Here is a 22,760-nt window from a genome sequence, read left to right on the forward strand (position 1 = left end):
AATTATTTAAAATATCTGCCATTTCCTTATTTTCATTTACAGTATCAGCTTTTAAGGGGCCCACATTGCTCTTGAGCACCCTCCTTTTCCAAATGTAATTGTAAAAAAATGTTTGTATTGATTTTGATATCCCTTGCAAGTTTCTTTTCATACTCCCTTTTTGTAGCTCTTACTGTGTGTTTTGTCATGCTTTGCTGTTCTTTGTGTCTCTCCCAGTCGCCAGGATCTGTTTTTTTTTTTGCATTTTTGACTGCTTTTTCTTTTAGTTTTATGTTGTCCTCTACATCTTTTGTCACCCATGGCTTTTGTTTTTGGCAAGTAGAGCTCTTGCCCTTTAGGGGTATAAACTGGTTCGTTATCATGTTTAAATTATTTTTTGAACACCTCCCACTGATCTGATGGTTTTACCCATTAACAGATTTGCCCAGTTTACTGTGGACACTCTCTGTCTCATCCCGTTGAAGTCGACGTTACCTAAATTTAGAATCTTAGTAGCTGGTACGGGTTTCTCCCTTTCAAACACAACATTGAACTCTATCATATTATGATCACTATTAGATAAATGTTCACGCGTCGTTAGGCTGTTAACTAAATCTGGCTCATTATTCATTATTAAATCTAATATGGCCTGCCCCCTTGTTGGTTCTGGGACATATTGTTGCAGAAAGCTGACCTGGAAACACACACTAATCGGAAATGAGAAAACTTTCTAGACTAAGAACAGAGGCCAATTTCAGCACACCAACTGTGCCCTGTCTGAGATCAGCTAACTCTGCAGAGACTGGGAATCAAACTGTGGACCTTATGATCTGTGTTATTTAGTCCGACACTGGGTTGTGCCTTTACCCACTCGGCCATCAGGAGAAGCTATTCTAGGATCCTGGCAATGACAAGCGAGGAGACGGCATAAGAACTATGAATGTGATGCAAGGAGGGAAGGGGAGAAAAGTAACAGTTAAGGGAGATAATTGCAGTAAAAGAAATAGCATCATGGGAGCAGCAGGAAAGACCCCCAGCTGATGGGGATATTGAAGGTAGGAGTCTGAAGGAGGAAAAGCACAAAAATGATTTTTTTAAAAAAACAACTTGAGCTGGGAGCTACTACTGACCATGATGTTTAGGGCTTGACCTTGAACAGTGGAAAGGGTTGGTGAAGGAACCTGGGGATGGGCTGGGGGAGGAGCACTGATGAACTAAGACCCTGGTTCATGGGGATTGATTTGTAGTAATGAGGTGACCAATAATACTATCATGGCTTCCTCCAATTAATCAAATTACTAGAAGAATTGAAGTTGTGGGTATATTATTCTCACAGACCAATCAAATCACTAGAAAACACAGACTGAACAGGTCAATCAGATGACTAGGAGAGGATCAGCACAAATCCTTTTTTAATAGAATAGAGGTGAAATGTAGATGATGAGGACACATTTAAGGCAATTCTCAGGGCATTTCTCCTACAACTGACCCATTTGCATTTTTTCCAATTGAAACATCCCACCAGCAAATATTAAGTGGAGTGTGAATGGAAGACTACAGGCCCACGACTGCTCATCTTACTAATGCTGTGAAGACCAATGTTTGTAGCTGGTGTGCCTGATATAGCTGTTTTTGTTCTGCTTCTCTGAATACTCTTGGGTTGTTGTTTCTGAAGTGTTAAGAATTGAATGCTTATTTGGTTGTAAGATAAAGAAGAATATGTAGAAATGTTTTTGCAGCAGCTTAAATACCTTTAAAGTGCTAACTATTACAGTTACCTCACCAGGCCATCTGGTTATTTTACAGTCATCTTGACTGTGCTGTGAAAGTCTAATCTATTACCTTAAGTAATACAAATCTTACTTTCTAAAGCAGATAAAAGAAGGTTTTGGGATGGGGGGATTTGGGCTTGGCTGTGATCCTGTAATCAGGTAGTCTGCTGACACTGGCCTAGGCTTGGATAAGTTTCTTCCAACAGACTGGACTTGTCCAGCTGATGGCCTTCAGAATCTATTGAGCTGGCTGCATACACACTCCACTTAATATTTGCTGGTGGGATATTTCAATTGGAAAAAATGCAAATAGGGCATTTCTCCTACAACTGACCCGAGACTTGCCTTAAATGTGTCCTCAAAATGGAATCTGTAGTCAGACTGAATGTTAGGAAAGGGCTAATGCTAATTATATCATGAAGGGTTATACAAATAGAACATTCCTTACCATGAATGGAAGACTACAGGCCCACAGACTGCTTGTTATGGGGGGCATAAAGATGCCCTGCCTTATCTGGACCTTTGTGTGACCCCTTTGTTAGCAAAGAGCTGAGAAGCTAGGGACCAAATAAGTGCTGGTGTGTCTAGGTGCTTCATTGATTTGGAGGTCATCGGGGGTACCAACATAGCTGTGTGAGATGATTGACACTAAAAGGGCTGAACTCTTCTAATACATATCACTCACATCCCTCAATAGAATTGAGGTTTCTTTGGCAATCACAGATATATAAGATGGTGTTTTGACACTCAAGTCTTCAGTCCTTAGTTCTTAGTTTAGTTCTAGTTCTTTAAGTAGTCTTTGTAGTGGAAAGTTTAGGAGTCTTTGTTTAGCATATATACAAAGGCATTTCTATAAAATTGGAAAGAGCATCTTCAACAAAGGTTATAGTTTAAGATTGTATGGCAATACCAGCCAGATACAGGCAGATGAATGTGTCACTTAGATGTGCGTTTTCCTCAGATCAGAGGAGATGAGATTTAAGCCAGCTAGTCCAAATACAGCTGCTAGTGTGGAAGGCAAAATTACCCAGGTGCCGAGCATCCAGGAGGTACGGACAGCAGCTCTACTGAAGTTCATCACTCTGATGTCTTGAAGGCTAACACCATCTTCCCATGTCAGCTCATAAGGACAGGACTGTGTAAGTTCTGGAAACATTGCTAACTACAAGCTTATAGCGTTAATCTATTCAACAGACAGGTTATCTAATGCTGTTAACGTCTCAGCTGATTAAGGAGTCTAATCCTGAATTAATCTCACCGCTTTATATCGATCTCAGACATGATCTCAACTGTAAATTTATAATCAAGGCAGTTAATGCTGAATTATTTTGACGTAACTGAACGACATTTGCAACTATTATTATTTATTTTGTTGGAAAAACCCTATCTACTAATTATTTGCATAGTTAATGTTTGAGTGCTGCTAACTGTGCTTCTAAGATTAATAAACAATTGTTAGTTCATGATTTTGTCTAATTACTACTTTGATTATTGGCAAGAAGGAGTTCATTCATTCATTCAGTAGGTTGTGCAGACCCCGATGGGAGGTTGGTGGTGTAAATGCTAATATAGTCCAAGCTAGTTGAAGCAAGACAGTTTGGTGAGCCAAATTTAGGCAGCATTAACTCCTAGGCATAAACTGGCTGGTAAACCCCAGGCGGTCCCTTGATGATTTTAAGATGAAGGGTTAAGAATTCTTCTGGTGCCCTTGATGAATGTTTATGTCAGGGTATTGATCTCTGTGTTCTTGCACCATTGTAGGTTTATTTTTTTGTAAATAGATTTTGGCTGTGAAGATGCATAATTTCCAGCAGTAAAATGTTATTAAAAATTGCATGAAGGCACATGTGTGCCATGAAAAGGATGTGGGCAGGAGCAAACTGCTTCTCCATGTAGTAAACAGCCATGCTGGCAGGTCCTGAATGGAGGCTAGATGCTTTTAACGGAGGAAATGAAAAGCAAATCATGAATCACATTGAGGCACCTTCCTAGCACTCAACCTGAAAGAAGGCGATGTTATAAAGGTATACAAAATAGTTTAAGGAGACTCATAATACAATCAAGGAGAGTCAGCATGGTTTTATGAAAGGGAAATCGTGTCTGACAAATTTATTAGAGTTCTTTGAGGAAGTAACGGGCAGGGTGGATAAAGGGAAACCAATGGATGCAGTATATTTGAATTTCCAAAAGGTATTCGATAAGGTGCCACATAAAAGGTTACTGCACAAGATAAGAGCTCATTGTGTTTGGGGTAATATACAGGCATGGATAGAGGATTGGCTAACGAACAGGAAACAAAGAGTCGGGATAAAAGGGTCATTTTCAAAATGGCAATCTGTAACTAGTGAGGTGCCGCAGGAATCCGTGCTGGGACCTCAACTATTTAGAATATATATCAATGACTTGGATGAAGAGTGTATTGTGGCCAAATTTGCTGATGATACAAGGATAGGTGGAAAAGCAAGTTGCAAGGAGGACACTGTGTCTGCAAAGGGATATTGACAGGTTAAGCAAATGGGCAAAAATTTGGCAGATGGAATATAATGTGGGAAAATGTGAAGTCATCCACTTTGGGAGGCAAAATAAAAAAGCAAAATATTGTTTGAATGGAGAAATACTACAAAATGCTGCGGTACAGAGGGATCTGGGTGTCCTCGTACATGAAACACAAAAAGTCAACATTCAGGTGCAGCCGGTAATCCGGAAGGCAAACGGAATATTGGCCTTTATTTCTAGGGGGATGCAGTATAAAAGCAGGGAAGTCATCCTACAACTGTACAGGGTGCTGGTGAGACCACACCTGGAGTACTGCGTACAGTTCTGGTGCCCTTATTTAAGGATGGACATACTTGCATTGGAGGCAGTTCAGAGAAGGTTCACTAGGTTGATTCCGGGTATGGAAGGGTTGTCTTATGAGGAAAGATTGAACAGATTGGGTCTATACTCATTGGATTTTGGAAGAATTAGAGGCGATCTTATTGAAACATATAAGATTCTGAGGGGACTCGATAGGGTAGATGCTGAGATGATGTTACCCCTGATGGGGGAATCTAAAACTAGGGGGCATGGTCTCAGAATAAGGGGTCGCCCGTTTAAAACGGAAATGGGGAGGAATTTCTTCTTCCAGAGGGTCGTGAATCTTTGGAATTCTTTACCCCAAAAAGCTGTGGACGCTGAGTCATTGAATACATTCAAGGCTGAGTTTGACAAATTTTTGATCAGCAATGGAGTCAAAGGATAAGGGGAAAAAGCAGGAAAGTGGCATTGAGGTAAAAATCAGATCAGCCATGATCTCATAAAGTGGCGGGGCAGGCTCAAAGGGCCAAAAGGCCTACTTCTGCTCCTATGTCTTTTGGTCTCATGGAAAAGGTAAACCTGGAATATTACTTTAAATTAAATTGCAGGAGTTGGACAAGGAGACACAGGTCCAAACTAGTAAAAGATAAATTTAAAATAAGAGGAAATGCTGGAAATACTCAGTCGGTCAGGCAGCATCTGTGGAGAGAGAAACAGTTAATGTTTCAGTTCGATGACCTTTCATCAAAACTGGGAAAAATCTAAGACTGATATCAGGAAGTACTTCGTCACAGAGTGTGAGCAACACTTGGAATGGACTTCCGAATACATTGGTAGAGGTGCAGTGGGAGAACTATAGGTTCTTTCTGGATGGATGAATTTAGGTGGGCCAAATGCCTTTCATCATTCATCTTGTGGCCAGTCAGTCGTATAGCAACATTGGAAAAGCCTGGAAGCAGGTTGGCAGTTCACCATTTCTACTGCAGTACAAGGTAGGGAAGAGAGGGTTAGATTTTTTTTTTCAAAACTAGCTGGGAATCTTGGAGCAAAGCGATCATATGGCCCAAAGGAGGTAGGATTAGAATCAAAGAAAGGTTACAGCACTGAAGGAGGCCATTCGGCCCATAGAGTCTGTGCTGGCTCTACGCAAGAGCAATCCATCTGGTCCCACTCCCCCGCCTTATCCCTGTAGCCCTGCAATTTTTTTCCTTTCAAGTACTTATCCAATTCTCTTTTGAAGGCCATGATTGAACCTGCCTCCATCACCCCCTTGGGCAGTATATTCCAGATCATAACCACTGGCTGCATAATAAAGTTTTTCCTCATGTCACCTTTGGTTCTCTTGCCAATCACCTTAAATCTATGTCCTCTGGTTCTTCACTCTTCTGCCAATGGGAACAGTTTCTCTCTATCTATTCTGTCTAGATCCTTCATGATTTTAAATAGCTCTATCAGATCTCCTCTCAACCTTCTCTGTTCCAAGGAGAACAACCCCAGCTTCTCCAGTCTATCCACGTAACTAAAGTCCCTCATCCCTGGAATCATTGTAGTAAATCTCTTCTGCACCCTCTCAAAGGCCTTCACATCTTTCCTAAAGTGCGGTGCCCAGAACTGGACACAATACTCCTCTATTTATAAAGCCCATTATCCCATATGCCTTTTTAACCGCTTTCTCAACCTGCACTGCCACCCTTAGCTAAATATTTGGACTTTAAATTACACACACAGTTCTTTTTATTAACATTTTTACATCAGGTTTAAAAAATCTTTCATAACTCAGAATAAGATGGGTTCCTTTTAAATCCTGTTAGTTCCACCACCTCAGGTTGTATGGAGCAATCCTGTCACATGTGATGTGTTACTGAGAAACTGGGGATAGGTAGACATGAAGGTCAACATGCAAAATGGCAGTCCTGGTGGAGTAATAGGTGCTGCTCTGAATATGATTTTTTTAAACTGGGTGTTTATTTGGCAGATTGTTGGAGGGTAGATTTAAGAACATAAGAAATAGGAGCAGGAGTAGGCCATACGGCCCCACAAGCTTGCTCCGCCATACAATAAGATCATGGCTGATCTTCTACCTCAACTCCACTTCCCTGCCCTATCCCCATATCCCTTGATTCCCGAGTGTCCAAAAATCTAATAAGAATGTAAGAAATAGGAGCAGGAGCAGGAGTAGGCCATACAACCCCTTGAGCCTGCTCCGCCATTCAAATAACTCATCCAAATCAAATTTTAATACTTCTAGCATGCAAGTTTAACTAGTGATTTTTTTAAAAATTGCATTTGGCCCTTGGCAGGTTAGTTTACTTAATAGTGTTACAAGCTGTGCCCTTTAATATCTGAGGTAAAGCATAAGTAAGCCTGAGCGTAAGTCTAAATGAGGCCATAGATTTCAACAACAATACAGGCTGTTCTCATGTTAGTTCGGTTGCATCTTCTTTGCTTAATTTACAGGGATGTAGCGACTTGGCAACTTTTCTGTACATTCCAGTGAAAGTTTGAAAAGATTAATTGTACAGTAGTTTTAAATTTTTACCAGCTCTGTAGTTTTTGCAATTTTGCCACTGTTTGCTGGTTTTATGTGTGTGTCTGTGTGAATATAGTGTTTATACAATGGAATTGGGGTTGTAGGTGTGTGGGTGTGGTGGTTGTGCACAGTGAGTTGGCAGTTTTCAGCCAGGATAGTACTCTTGAGTTCTAGAATTGGCCTCTCTTGCTCCTGAGTGCTATCTAGTGATCCCTGGTGGAAATGCACTTGTAAAAGCACTCTGGTGGAAATGCACTTGAGGTGAAAGGGAGGAACTTAAAACATTTACAATCACCAGGAAAAGGGTTCTGAAAAAAATATTAGAACTAGGTCCTGGCGGACTTCATCTTAGGGTCTTAAAAGAAGTGGCTGCAGAGATAGTAGATGCATTGGTATTAATTTTCCAAAATTTCCTAGATTCTGGAAGGGTCCCATCAGATTGGAAAATATCAAATATAACTCCTCTATTCGAAAAAGGAGGGAGACAGAAAGCAGGAAACTACAGGCCAGTTAGCTTAATATCTGTCCTAGGGAAAATGCTAGAATCTATTATTAAGGAGGTTATAGCAGGGCACTTAGAAAATCTCAATGCAATTAGGCAGAGTCAACACTGCTTTGTGAAAGGGAAATTGTATTTGACTAATTTATTAGAGCTCTTTTGAGGAAGTAACAAGCAACGTGGATAAAGGGGATCCTGTGGATGTGGTGTACTTGTCAAAAGCCTTCTGGAAATCCAAGGTGCCACATCAAAGGCTACTACACAAAATAAGAGCTCATGGTGTAGGGGGTAACATATTAACATGGTTAAAGGATTGGTTAGCTAACAGGAAACAGAGTAGGTATAAATGTGTCATTTTCAGGTTGGCAGGATGTAATGAGTGGAGTGCCACAGGGATAAGTGTTTGGGCCTCAATTATTTACAATCTATATCAATGACTTGGATGAAGGGCCCAAATGTATGGTTGCTAAATTTGTTGATGACGCAAAGGTAGGTAGGAAGGTAAGTTGTGAAGAGGACATAAGGAATCTGCAAAGGGATATAGATAGGTTAAGTGGGCAAAAATTTGGCAGATGGAGTATAATGTGGGAAAATATGAACTTGTCCACTTTGGCAGGAGGAATAGAAAAGCAGTATATTATTTAAATGGAGAGAGATTGCAGAACTCTGAGGTGCAGAGGGATCTGGGTGTCCTCGTACATGAATCACAAAGTTAGTATGTAGGTACAGCAAGTGATTAGGAAGGCAAATGGAATGTTGTCATTTATTGCAAGGGGAATGGAATATAAAAGTAGAGATGTTTTGCAACAGTTGTACGGGGCATTGGTGAGACCACATCTAGAATACTGTGTGCAGTTTTGGTCTCCTTATTTAAGAAAGGTCATAATTACTTTGGAGACAGTTCAGAGAAGGTTCACTTGACTGATTCCTGGGATGAGGGGGTTATCTTATGAGGAAAGGTTGGACAAATTGGGCCTGTATACACTGGAGTTTAGAAGAATGAGAGGTGAACTTATTGAAACATATATAAGATCCTGAGGGGACTTGAAGGGGTAGATGCTGAGAGGATGTTTCCCCTTGTGGGAGAGATGAGAACTAGGGGCCAAGTTTAAAAAATAAGGGGTCTCCCATTTAAGATGGAGATGAGAGATTTTTTCGCTGAGGGTCGTGAGTCTGGAACTCCCTTCCCCAGAGAGCGGTGAAGGCAGGGTCATTGAATATTTTTAAGGCTGAGTTAGATAGATTCCTGATTAACAAGGGAGTCAAAGGTTATAGCAGGTGGACAGGAAAGTAGGGCTGAGGTCACAATCAGATCAGCCATGACTTTATGAAATGGCAGAGTAGGCTCGAGGGGCCGAATAGCCTACCCCTGCTCTTAATTCGTATGTAAATATTGGGTGCAGAAAGGATCAGATTTGGCTGTGGAAAATAGCCTGCTAACACTTTGGTCTGGTTAACGCATAGAGTGACCACGAGTGAGGTACTAGAGGGTGACCTGTGTCAATGTCCCAACGAGTTACTGGCATCTTGAGGGGAGGGAAAATGTAAACATGTAGATTTGTGTAAGTTTTAGGTAATGACCTGATGCCAGCACTACCATTTCAATTTTGTCTCTGAAGAGAGACAGCTAGAATCTAAGTACTGTCTGTGTAGCTAGTGATCTGTTTTGCTGTTTAGTGAGGGATACAATCCTGATGGGATCTGCTTTCTTCTGACTACGTTTTTAAAAAAAAATTTCTGAGAAATTTCCAGTTAGCTATTAATCATTAAGGCTGTCCTTCACTTCAGGCAGTGACCTCTCGTTGTCATTCCAAGGTCATTCTGAACCACAAAACTTTTTATCATGGGTTGCTCTAGTACATTCATATCCCTCATATGGAAACTGTATTTGCAGCAAAACAGGAAACATTTAAATCGTGAGTCCATTATAACATGTACCTATTAGTATCTGTAGGAAAACCAAAAAGAGGGCGGGAATCAGATTAAACAAAGATTGTCACAAATTCTTAAGTCCATATGCAGTATTGTTGTTTATAACTCCATCGCAATTGAAGCGTAAGTACAAAGTACTGCAGTAGAGTGATATGTTTAGAATCTAAGTAAAAGTCTAAACTTGGAGAAATCAAAATGTGCAGTGCCCTGAGCCTACTGTGCAATAATTTCTGCTTGAAGTAAACTGACCAAAAGCTTAGTCATGACTCTAGTCAGGAATGAGATACCATATATGTCAGAGGTTTGGCCTTCATTAGACCACTGTAAGATGCCAACAGTTATATTCAGCAGTCAGATATGGAAAAGCTGGAATGGAGGAGATTGTGTAATGGCAAACTCATGGAAAGCTGTCTGAAGTCTTTGCGACTTGTGTTGTAATTGTAGGGAGTGCCAGAAAGTCTCTTTGAACTGTTATGCTATTAAGAATGGATTAGTATGTTTGGTATACGTTGCCAATAGTGCTGGTTACTCATGGCATGTAGAGAAACATATGTTAACATTGAACATGAAACTTTTGCAAACAGTGTTTCTAATCGATACTTTCTGATGCATTGTGGTTAATGTCTGTAAATTAAGCTATTTGCAACTTGTATAAATGTGAGTTGGGGTGGGTGGGTTACCAAGTTGTCTTGATGTTGGATACATTTCAAGCTAATGAGCACAATTCTGATTGTAAAAGCAGGATATGATTTTTAGTGTAGGTTGAACAAATATTGGGAGTGGTAGAGTTAATAGAAAGGCTGATGATTATACAACCCTGGGAGCTACCCAACCTATTACTGTAAACTCTGTTTTTAATAATTAATCCAGCTCCAATCAGCCAAAGCTAACGTAGTATTTTGCAGCATTAAACCATATCCCATCCTTTTTCTCAGTGCTCATTGCTACAGTCAACTTTTTTTTAATTCGTTCACGGGATGTGGGCGTCGCTGGCGAGGCCAGCATTTATTGTCCATCCCTAATTGCCCTCGAGAAGGTGGTGGTGAGCCGCCTTCTTGAACCGCTGCAGTCCGTGTGGTGACGGTTCTCCCACAGTGCTGTTAGGAAGGGAGTTCCAGGATTTTGACCCAGCGACAATGAAGGAACGGCGATATATTTCCAAGTCGGGATGGTGTGTGACTTGGAGGGGAACGTGCAGGTTGTGTTGTTCCCATGTGCCTGCTGCTCTTGTCCTTCTAGGTGGTAGAGGTTGCGGGTTTGGGAGGTGCTGTCGAAGAAGCCTTGGCGAGTCGCTGCACTGCATCCTGTGGATGGTGCACACTGCAGCCACAGTGCACCGGTGGTGAAGGGAGTAAATGTTTAGGGTGGTGGATGGGGTGCCAATCAAGTGGGCTGCTTTATCTTGGATGGTGTCGAGCTTCTTGAGTGTTGTTGAAGCTGCACTCATCCCGGCAAGTGGAGAGTATTCCATCACACTCCTGACTTGTGCCTTGTAGATGGTGGAAAGGCTCTGGGGAGTCAGGAGGTGAGTCACTCGCCGCAGAATACCCAGCCTCTGACCTGCTCTCGTAGCCACAGTATTTATATGGCTGGTCCAGTTAAGTTTCTGGTCAATGGTGACCCCCAGGATGTTGATGGTGGGGGATTCGGCGATGGTAATGCCGTTGAATGTCAAGGGGAGGTGGTTAGACTCTCTCTTGTTGGAGATGGTCATTGTCTGGCACTTATCTGGCACGAATGTTACTTGCCACTTATGAGCCCAAGCCTGGATGTTGTCCAGGTCTTGCTGCATGCGGGCTCGGACTGCTTCATTATTTGAGGGGTTGCGAATGGAACTGAACACTGTGCAGTCATCAGCGAACATCCCCATTTCTGACCTTATGATGGAGGGAAGGTCATTGATGAAGCAGCTGAAGATGGTTTGGCCTAGGACACTGTCCTGAGGAACTCCTGCAGCAATGTCCTGGGGCTGAGATGATTGGCCTCCAACAACCACTACCATCTTCCTTTGTGCTAGGTATGACTCCAGCCACTGGAGAGTTTTCCCCCTGATTCCCATTGACTTCAATTTTACTAGGGCTCCTTGGTGCCACACTCTGTCAAATGCTGCCTTGATGTCAAGGGCAGTCACTCTCACCTCACCTCTGGAATTCAGCTCTTTTTGTCCATGTTTGGACCAAGGCTGTAATGAGGTCTGGAGCCGAGTGGTCCTGGCGGAACCCAAACTGAGCATCGGTGAGCAGGTTATTGGTGAGTAAGTGCCGCTTGATAGCACTGTCGACGACACCTTCCATCACTTTGCTGATGATTGAGAGTAGACTGATGGGGCGTCAATTGGCCGGATTGGATTTGTCCTGCTTTTTGTGGACAGGACATACCTGGGCAATTTTCCACATTGTCGGGTAGATGCCAGTGTTGTAGCTGTACTGGAACAGCTTGGCTAGAGGCGCAGCTCGTTCTGGAGCACAAGTCTTCGCACTACAGCTGGGATGTTGTCGGGGCCCCTAGCCTTTGCTGTATCCAGTGCACTCAGCCGTTTCTTGATATCACGTGGAGTGAATCGAATTGGCCGAAGACTGGCTTCCGTGATGGTGGGGATATCGGGAGGAGGCTGAGATAGATCATCCACTCGGCACTTCTGGCTGAAGATGGTTGCAAACACTTCAGCCTTGTCTTTTGCACTCACATGCTGGACTCCGCCATCATTGAGAGTGGGGATGTTTGCAGAGCCTCCTCCTCCCGTTAGTTGTTTAATTGTCCACCACCATTCACGACTGGATGTGGCAGGACTGCAGAGCTTTGATCTGATCCGTTGGTTGTGGAATCGCTTAGCTCTGTCTATAGCATGTTGCTTCTGCTGTTTAGCATGCATGTAGTCCTGAGTTGTAGCTTCACCAGGTTGGCACCTCATTTTTAGGTACGCCTGGTGCTGCTCCTGGCATGCTCTTCTACACTCCTCATTGAACCAGGATTGATCCCCTGGCTTGTTGGTAATGGTAGAGTGAGGAATATGCCGGGCCATGAGGTTAGATTGTGCTGGAATACAATTCTGCTGCTGCTGATGGCTCACAGCGCCTCATGGATGCCCAGTTTTGAGCTGCTAGATCCGTTCTGAATCTATCCCATTTAGCACGGTGGTAGTGCCACACAACATGTTGGATGGTGTCCTCAGTGCGAAGACGGGACTTCATCTCCACGAGGACTGTGCGGTGGTCACTCCTTCCAATACTGTCATGGACAGATGCATTTGCGACAGGTAGATTGGTGAGGACGAGGTCAAGTAAGTTTTTCCCTCGTGTTGGTTCGCTCGCCACCTGCCGCAGGCCCAGTCAAGCAGCTATGTCCTTCAGGACTCGGGCAGCTCGGTCAGTAGTGGTGCTACCGAGCCACTCTTGGTGATGGACATTGAAGTCCCCCACCCAGAGTACATTTTGTGCCCTTGCTACCCTCAGTGCTTCCTCCAAGTGGTGCTCAACATGGAGGAGGACTGATTCATCAGCTGAGGGAGGATGTTAGGTGGTAATCAGCAGGAGGCTTCCTTGCCCATGTTTGACCTGATGCGATGAGATTTCATGGGGTCCAGAGTCAATGTTGAGGACTCCCAGGGCCACTCCCTCCTGACTGTATATCACTGTACTGTCACCTCTGGTGGGTCTGTCCTGCCGGTGGGACAGGACATACCCAGGGATGGTGATGGAAGAGTCTGACACGTTGGCTGAAAGATATGATTCTGTGAGTATGGCTATGTCAGGCTGTTGCTTGACCAGTCTGTGGAACAGCTCTCCCAATTTTGGCACAAGTCCCCAGATGTTAGTAAGGAGGACCTTGCAGGGTCGACTGGGCTTGGTGTTTTGCTGTTGTCGTGTCCGGTGCCTAGAGGTCCGTCTGGTTTTATTCTTATTGTGACTTTTCGTAGTGAGATTTTACAACTGAGTGGCTTGCTAGGCCATTTCAGAGGGCAATTAAGAATCAACCACATTGCTGTGGGTCTGGAGTCACATATAGGCCAGACCGGGTAAGGACGGCAGGTTTCCTTCCCTAAAGGACATTAGTGAACCAGATGGGTTTTTACGACAGTCCGGTAGTTTCATGGCCATCATTACTGATACTAATATTTTAATTCCAGATTTTTTAATTAATTGAATTTAATTAATTAATTGAATTTAAATTCGCCAGCTGTCGTGGTGGGATTTGAACTCATGACTCTGGATTTTAGTCCAGGCCTCTGGATTACTAGCCCAGTAACATAACCACTATGCTACCGTACCCTTCTTCTTCTTCTGAAGTTCTTCTTCAGATAATTTTCTGTGTTATAGTATTAAACTCAGTTGAAAAGTCTTGGTGATGCAGGAGTTTTCTGAGTTGGAAAATTGATGCCGTCCCTCTCCCCAGTTGCACATCATTATAGACGTAATCTCTTTTTCAGCTGAAGATCATCTTCACATGGGTGCTAGAAACCCTCCAGTGTTGCGCCCAAATGGTCGCCACAATGAGCCAAGACAGTGAATGTTGGCAGTCTTCAACTGTTCTCGGAGAGGTGACTGTTGCATCATAGGCGAGCTCAATCCTGTCCTTATCTGGTGTCCGCAGACTGCACTTTCTAGCAGTAGTCACTAGTTAGTGATTGGGAGCAGTAACCCTTGCCCCTCACCCCTATCCTCTTCCAGTCCACCCAAAAGCCCAGGAACGCTGAGACCAATTTGTAGCACCTCAACTGCCACAAGTTTAAAACTTTTTTTTAGAAAAATAAAATTTTAATAGAATATGGTTTCCCCAAAAACAAATTATAATGCCTGTTTGCAGATTTCATATCTAACCATCAACAACTGCAGCCTGCATTTATATAGACCTGCTTGTGGTAAATTGAACAAGTGGGCATAGCAACGGTAGAATGGACTTATGGTGTGGGTAAATGGTTGAAAAGTTTTTAACAGGCATTGCAAAAGCAAGAGAAGGTAGAAGGTAAAGTACCACGGTTTTAGGTGAGAATTCTAGAAGTATAGGGAAACTTGGATGAAAGAGTAGTTGATGTTGGAGGAGCAAAGAGACTGGTGAATGATTTGACCAGTATTGGTCCAAGCAGGGAGATGTGACTGGAAGTAGTCTGTAGGATAGGGTGGGTGGGGAAAGGCTGTGGAGGTATTTTCAGATTAGGATCTTGAAATTGATTTGTGGATGCATGAGTATCATTGGAGCCTTTGGGTAATGGAACTTTGGTTTTGAGCAGGCAAGGACTTTGGCAGTGACACTTTGGATGAGTTGGTTTCTGAATGATGGAAGTGGGGAGGCCAACTGGGAAACCATCAAAGAAGTCGAGCCTTGAGGTAATCGAGGTTTCGATTAGAGTCTCGGTGGCAGTAGAGGAGTGGCAAGCAGTATTGCGGAGATGGAAGGTGGCTGCCTTGGTAACTGGATGTGGGGAAGGAAACTCCACTTGAGATCAAGCAGCATGTCCAGATTCTGCATCACCAGACTTGGCCTGAGGTAGAAGTTGGAAGGTTGATGGAATTGAGAAGAGATGTGCATGAGCTGATGAGAGCAAAAAAGGATGGCTTCAGTTTTGCTTAATTAAGCTGGAGAAGATTTTTCCTTCTCCAAGACTTAATGTTGATGAGTTGAGCAACAGCCATGGAATTGAAAGAGGATATGGAACAGTAAAGTTAGACATTATCAGCACACATGTGGAAGCTGAACCTTTGCTTTGGAATGATGTCAGTAAGGAGAAGAAAATTGATGATGGAGAGGACGAAGTATTGAGTGCTGGAGTACACCTGCAGTGACGGGAGTAGGAAACATTGGAGGAAACACGGTGACTGGTGTGAATAGAGTCAGGAGAAAACAGTGTCACGAAGGACATTGGAGGATAGAATGATCAACTGTGACAAAGGCAGCAGAGAGCTCAAGATGGATGAGGAGGGACTGCGAACCCTGTAGCCATAGGATGTTATATTCCGTGGATCACATGTATGTTGTGCTCTCTGAACTGAGAATCAAAAGATAAATTTCTCGGGGTGCAGTGAGCTTGGTTAACTGGATTTTGGCTTGTGGATAGCCATCAGTATACTAGAAGAATGGGATATCTTTCCATAAAGTTTGATGTGCTGCAGCGTAGGCCATCATTTGGAGCAAAGTATAAACACTGTACTTTGCAAATACGAGAGGATTACTTAGTGTAGCAGATTTATAGGCTATCTAAAGGGTGCACTTTTTGAAGAAGGGGAACTAACTGACTTCCACCAGAAATGGAGTAAATTCAAGTAGGTAGATGTTTGTATAGAGCCCCAAACTTACAGCACAAACCTAACTAATGGAAAGGAAATAAAAAATTATTTGTCTTTTATGGTATTTGTATTCTAGCAAATCTTATTAACTAAAAGTTAATTTCTTGCTAATATTTCCTGCTCTCCTGAGGGCATTTACACCCTAATGAGGTACAGCCCCATATTGGCTCTCTGGTGCTACACCCATGTGGCCAATATTGATGAGTGCCTTGGTAGTGTGTTTCAGCAGGTTACTTAACCGTGGGGCCAATTGATGTTGACATGTACAAATGTACAGCAGGTATCACTGGATCATGATTAGGAGTGGAAACTCTGGCTGACTTTACGTACTAACTAAGATCAGCTAACTCAGCATGGACCAGGGAATTAACCTGGAACTCTTGTAACCTGCGTGGCTCAGCTACTCACCGGATAAGCTTGGACATCAGGACCTATTGCCATTACAAATGAACCGCCGGTGTAAAGTTCTGATAATTTACCAGACCTGGCTTTTTTCTCACCTTAGCCCAGGACCCTGATCCCAGTTGTACTAACCCAACTGCTGCTTTGACTGAGATTGGCTAATTCAGCACAGACCAAGACCAAAAATTAAACCTGTAACTTCTGACCCACTGGGCAATTGGCAGAGCATACAAGTCTTGCTTTCCAATCCCATACGATTCTCTTCTTGCATACATTTGGAGCTGAAGTACATAGAAAAAGGAATTGATCACTGAGCCTCCTTTGCTATTTTTGTTACCCATGGCAACTGTTTTTTGAATCCCAATTGTGTACCTGTTCTCTCTCTTCTTACCTCAATTATGCATCTTTCTCCCTTTTAAATATCTCATTTCACTTTATATCTGTGGCAATGTTCCCTACTCTGACAGTCCTTGTGCAAAGGTAGATTGAAATCAAAGATTGTCCCTTGTTGTAGATTTATATTTACCCTGTCATCACTTTCAGCATCTCAATAATATCATCTTTTAACCACCACTTCCTTAGGGAATATAACTCAAATTTGCCCAGACTCCCATCACAGCTCAGTCCTATCATCCTGGTGAGTCATTGCCGGATTTTCTCCATGGCTAGTATATCCTTCTTAAAGTGAGCCATCCAAAACTGAACACACGTGAGTTCTGACCAGTGTTATGTATGGCTTGAAGATTTGTTTGACTCCTATCTCTCTCTTTATTAATCTGTTTTCTTTACTTCATCTCTACATTTCTGTTGTATCCTCCTCCTACAGTGAAGATGGAAGCAAAATATTAATTTAGATCTGCCCCCATGCCCCCTAGAACTGTATAAAACATTGGTTAGGCCACAGCTTGAGTACTGTGTATAGTTCTGGTCACCACGTTACAGGAAAGATGTGATTGCACTAGAGAGGGTACAGAGGAGATTTATGAGGGTGTTGCCAGGGCTGGAGAATTTTAGCTCTGGGAAGATTGGCCCAGCTGGGGGTGCTTTCTTTGGAACAAAGGAAGCTGAGGGGAGACTTAATTGAGTTATATAAAATTATGAAGGGACTAGATAGAGGAGGACCTATTTCCCTTAACAGAGGGGTCAGTGACCAGGGTGCATAGATTTAAAGTAATTGGTAGAAGGATTAGAGGGGAACTGAGGAGAAATTTTCACCCAGGGGGTGGAGGGGATCTGGAACTAACTGCTTGAATGGGTGGTAGAGGCAGAAACCCTCAACTCATTTAAAAAGTACTTGGATGTGCACTTGAAGTGCTGTAGCCTACAGGGCTACGGACCAAGTGCTGGAAAGTGGGATTAAGCTGGATAGCTCTTTCTCGGCCGGCACGGACATGATGGGCCGAGTAGCCTCCTTCTGTGCTGTAACTTTCTATGATTCTATGCCCTTACCCTCTATATTGTTTTACTTAAATCTGTTTGTAATGGACTTACAGCCTCCTTTTACCCATCTCTCTCCTGATATACTTAAAACCTTTACTATTGCCTTGATACCATCTGCAAATATTTTTCACTCTTGCATTAGTATTTCCTTGGTCTCCTTTTGTTGCTTTCTATAACCATCCCAGCTCTTACTCTTGCAACTAATTTTTCATACTTACATAAGGCATCTCTTTTTGTTTAGTACTCATCTTGTAGACCATGGTTCCACTTCCCCAAAGTATCCCTTTTGCCTTGCTGGCAAATCACCTTCTTGAGTCCATTGTCAGTCTGTGTAGATTTGCTGACTAATTTCTGTCACCCTATTTTAACCGATTCCTTTCTTGTTCCTGCAAAGTTAACCTGGTGTGACATTCTGGGATTTCTAACTGTCGATTAAAGAGGATCTTGGTGTAATTTGTTAAAAATATTGCTCTCAATGGGTTACAAAATAGCAGAGTTGGGAAATGTAGTTTAGGATTAAAATGGATCTGTGCTAGAGAATTTTAGACAATGAAAGTTAGTTTAGAGAGTCCAGGGACATTCACACCTATTGAGGTGGGAATATTTCTACTCGTGTGAGTCCAGCTTGAGGTGTCTCCTGAGAATGTACTCTTGGGAGAGGAGGTATTCGGTTTGGTTGATAGGCCTACTGAGGCCTATCAACCAAACCGAATCACTGAACATGGAATAAGTCAGAGGGACAGCGCTCGCATGCTAGGAATACAAAGGAAAAAGCTGAAGGGAACACGGATAGTCAGTCAGCCAGCCAAGTCTAGGAGGAAGCCTGAACTAATGAGGCTAAAAGCTACGTGAGCTGGCTATAGTGTGGTGTATTTTTGTTTCTCTTGTTGAATTGAAGTGAGATTTGATTACATATGTTACTCTGTGCTCTCTCTTGCTGTCTGTGAAATAAAGCAGTTTAACAATTTGTATTTGGCTTTGTATTAATGAAGTGTTTCAGTCTGGATAGAGTGATGAAGCACATGAGGGCACGTGTGATGGGCAGTATATCCAAGTCTGAACTCAAGGCGCTCCTATTGTTGCAGCCCTGGGTTATGCTATCATATAATTAGATATGGACAGTACAGGCATACTTCTGAATACAAGACACTCGGAAATCAGACCTGAAACTTGTAACACCTGGTTTAAGTTAAACCAGAGGACACAAACTTAAGGTAATTGGCAAAAGAATCAGAGGGGAGAAGAGGAGACTTGATTTTTACACAGCAAGTTATGATCTGGAAAGCACTGCCTGAAACGGTGATGGAAGCAGATGCAATAGTAACTTTCAAAAGGGAATTGGATATAAACTTGAAAAGGAAAAATTTGCAGGGCTGTGGGGAAAGAGCAGGGGAATGGGACTAATTGGATAGCTCTTTCTAAGAGTCGGCACATGGGCCACATGGCCGCCTCCTATGCTGTATGATTCAAAGTTCAAAACCTTAGTGTGTGACCTTCCTTTCTCACTCTCAAACCATTTATGCTGTTTTTTCCAGGATTTCGACGGCTCTTCTGCCGAAGTTACGCTGGTCAAGTGGGAGAATCCCTGCAGAAATTTACCCCCACCCTCGTGTCTCTTGGGTGGGAGTACATTTTTCCCAATTTTGTCTTTTTTAAAAATTTCAAAACCTACTTTATTTCATAGAATTTAAAGGTACACGCAGTTCAATGTAAATATCACAATTCCAAACCAGTACAATTCAAACCAAAACACTACAGATCGTACACAAAGTGATCTCATTATTACAATTCAAACACAGTTTTTTTTTAATGTCACCTAGCAAGCATTAAGCTCTCTAGTTAGGTATAACACAACCAGCAACTTTTGATCTGGCCCAGTGTGTCTCAGCACACTTTTGCACCAATGTGAATTTTTTTTCTGCTTCCCACGCCTGCTATTCCTGTTGTCAATTTTGTGATATTGATTTGTTTTTATCGGTTACAACTTTAAAAAAAAAATAACGTCCTTTCACTGGTTCAAGGCAAGAACATGTCCTGCTCTGGACAATAATTGTGACGTGCACAGGGTGTTAAATGAACTAATGTTTCTAGAGATGAAAACGAACACCTGTGTAGGCACTACACAATAAGCACTTCTACCAATTAAATTCTACCTGTCTTAGAAGCAACTGAAATTTCGCAACTGCCAAAGTGTTTTTGTTCTCTCTTGATCTAATGCAGTGATTGTTAGTTTAATAAGCCTGATCTGGTGTACTTGTAAAAATAGTAGGTGTAATTTTTTTCCATGTTGCTGGATGTGTAAACAGATGGTGTTTCCTATCGCCAATTACTAATAATTCATGGATGTTGCTATCATGCCACTTAACTATAATTATCATTTGTTGCAGATGGGGAAGAGGATTTGGCCTTGTTGGGATCATTTTTGGAAAGGATAGTGCTTTGAATCAGCCAAACAGTATATATGGACTTATTTTCTATATACTACAAATGTTGTTGGGTGAGTACTGTGTACATCTGGGTTAATATGATTCACATCAGATTTGTTAAGGCATCAGAGGTTCCATTTATAACAATTAGACCAGCGTTAATTCTGAATCATACTGTACATGAAAATTTCTATTAGTTGGTTATTGACAGCCACAACATTTTGAAGTGTCCTAGCTCAAACTCAAACAAAATAAGACATTCCATTTGCAACATTTCTATTGGCTGCTTATGAATGCAGGAAGTTGTCGGACTGGATTTCAACTGGAGCTGAGCAGAGTGAATGAGGGATAGTGATACCATACCATGCAATTGCCATTAAGAAAAGAACAAGGATGCTCAGAAAATCCTGCAGTTAAATTTGAATTCAGAGGAGGAAGCATTTGGTAAATTATGTTTGTGTTGGAGTGCTGAATATTTTTTTAATTTTAAATAGAATCTCCATTTTAACTTTCTACATTAATAAAGAAGTACTTTTTTTTTCTGGATTCCAAGAACATTTTTTTAGATTTTAAATAACCAAAAACCATAACTACCATTATAAAGGGCTTTACTTTTGCATCCCAATCTTTTCAAAATATTTAATCCTATACTAATGTAATTTCTAAACAAAAATAGAACTTCAATGAAAGCTTAACTTGCTGAATGATAAATTTGTGTACAGCTGATCTTTTTCAATACTTAATTTACCTGGGAATGTTGTTATAGTAAATTAGTCTGTTTATACATCCCTGTTTTATTTGCTACAGGCTTTCCTGTTGCTTCTTTTTTGGAGTTAATAGTCTCCTCTTGGTAAGCCTTCAGATGCCATTCACTCTAAATGCTCATTGCTTTCTCCAAATGAATGCGTATCTGCATTATTAGAACTGTGAAAAAGTACTTTTATTCGAGCAAATCGGAATTAAATCAAATTAGTCATGTAGGTATCTTTGGCTATATGATATATGAATGGCAACATATGCTAATTCCAGTTCTTGCAATAGGAGTGTTTCTATTTTCACCTGTCAAACGCCATCAATAAAACTCGATCTACCTTTGTGGATACACCGTTCTTCTGATCAGTGACTACATTTTCCACCATGAAGATTGGCTAGGAAGACCACTGTAGCTGTTCTGCACTCCTTGTCAGCTGATTCAGTCTAGCTGAATGCTGACTGTCCAGATCCTGTGACGTCACTCAAAGCCTTTGCTATATGTCTGACCACTGCTTGGTCTGCATCCAAGTTTCTTTTATTGGTATCTTGAAAATAATACTAAATTCAAGGTTTGATTGTATCACTGCCAACTGGAATGGTCTCAAACAGGGAATTGTTACATCAGAATGGCACCCCCTTTTTCAGTCAATTGATGCGGATATCATTTACTCGTAGACCAAGTAAATTGTATTTATGATAACAGAATACCATATGCCATCCAAACTAAACATTGGCATCCGTTTGAACTGTTGTTTAATAAAGTGTTATAGCTCAATCCAGAAAGCACAAATGCTTTAGTAAGTGGGGAAAATCAAGGACATACGCTTACATACCAAATTCACATACCAGTATGGAAATACCCAATCATGAACTCATCAGAGTTGTAAGTCTAAGATCTGCTCCACACTCTGCGATTTTGAACAGCTGTGGAAAATGGTTAAATCTGTTTCCACTAACTCTTCATTTGAGAAGAATGTAGTTATCAGCCACACATTAATGATACAATGGAGTTATATCATTTGCTGAAAAAAAATCTGAAATCCTGGATCAAGGACCATAAGTCGGGTTGAGGTAGCAGAACAAAGTTAACTCTTTCGTTCTAAACGTGATGCCACAGAAACTAGTCGTCCTGGATAGAGCAGACTCTTACAATTGTATCCAAGAAACTAGCTTCTGTCACGATTCATGAATCCCTGTTGACCAGTGTTGCCTCTTCTGAGTAGAAAGCAACATTGTGCTAAAGATCAATATTCTATTGCACCATTCTGTTTAAGCTTATGGGAACGTAGTGAATAAAAATTTGTTATGTCTCAATCACAGCTTGTTTGGTTCCAGAGCAAATGGTTTGATTTATAGTGCACTCCAGGAATGGAATGATTCTCTCCAATGTGAGGTCAGAGTAGTAGGCCTCAAAACTTTATGGAGCCTTAAGTTTTGTCTGGTTTATTGTGGCATATTTGGCACTAAATGCAATTTCAGACGGTGCAAACACCCGATCGTGATGTATAGATCTTGCATAACATCCATATAAGAGTGGTATGGTTGCCCCACTCTTGGCTTAATATTAACCTGGTGCATGCAGTCAAATATTGATGGGATTAGTCCATGGGAAAATCATGCATTGTGTAAAGTGCCGGGGGTGGGAAAGGTGACTTTGTTGACAAATTGGCTTGCTATTGACATCTGATCTATGCCGAGGAAAACACGGCTGTGATGATGGAAAAACTGGTTGAAGAATGGGATTTCATAAAAAGGTGCCCACTTACTCATAACAATGTATTTTTCTGATTTTTGCTGCCCCTTAACTCCACTGCTGTGTGGATGTTGATGACGTGTGCTTAGCGTGGTTCTATGGATACCAGCAGCCCTCCAGTACCTCAGCCAAATAATCTAGTTGGTGAGTGCCGACAGGTTGTAACTACATTGGAAATCTGGATCCTGTCCTGGGCT

The 22,760-nt window shown here is 41.9% G+C and overlaps 1 protein-coding gene across 1 annotated transcript in view; it reads left to right on the forward strand.

Annotated features, from left to right (window-relative positions):
• vkorc1l1 (vitamin K epoxide reductase complex, subunit 1-like 1) overlaps nt 1-22,760 on the forward strand; it is a 55,826-nt gene that overhangs the window by 20,089 nt on the left and 12,977 nt on the right. The window contains exon 2 of the mRNA XM_068008159.1: nt 20,019-20,128. Coding sequence (XP_067864260.1) covers nt 20,019-20,128 — 110 coding nt within the window. The remainder of the gene's footprint in view (nt 1-20,018; nt 20,129-22,760) is intronic.

The sequence above is a fragment of the Heptranchias perlo genome, chromosome 28 (assembly GCF_035084215.1).
Source record: "Heptranchias perlo isolate sHepPer1 chromosome 28, sHepPer1.hap1, whole genome shotgun sequence".
Taxonomy (NCBI): Eukaryota; Metazoa; Chordata; class Chondrichthyes; order Hexanchiformes; family Hexanchidae; genus Heptranchias; species Heptranchias perlo.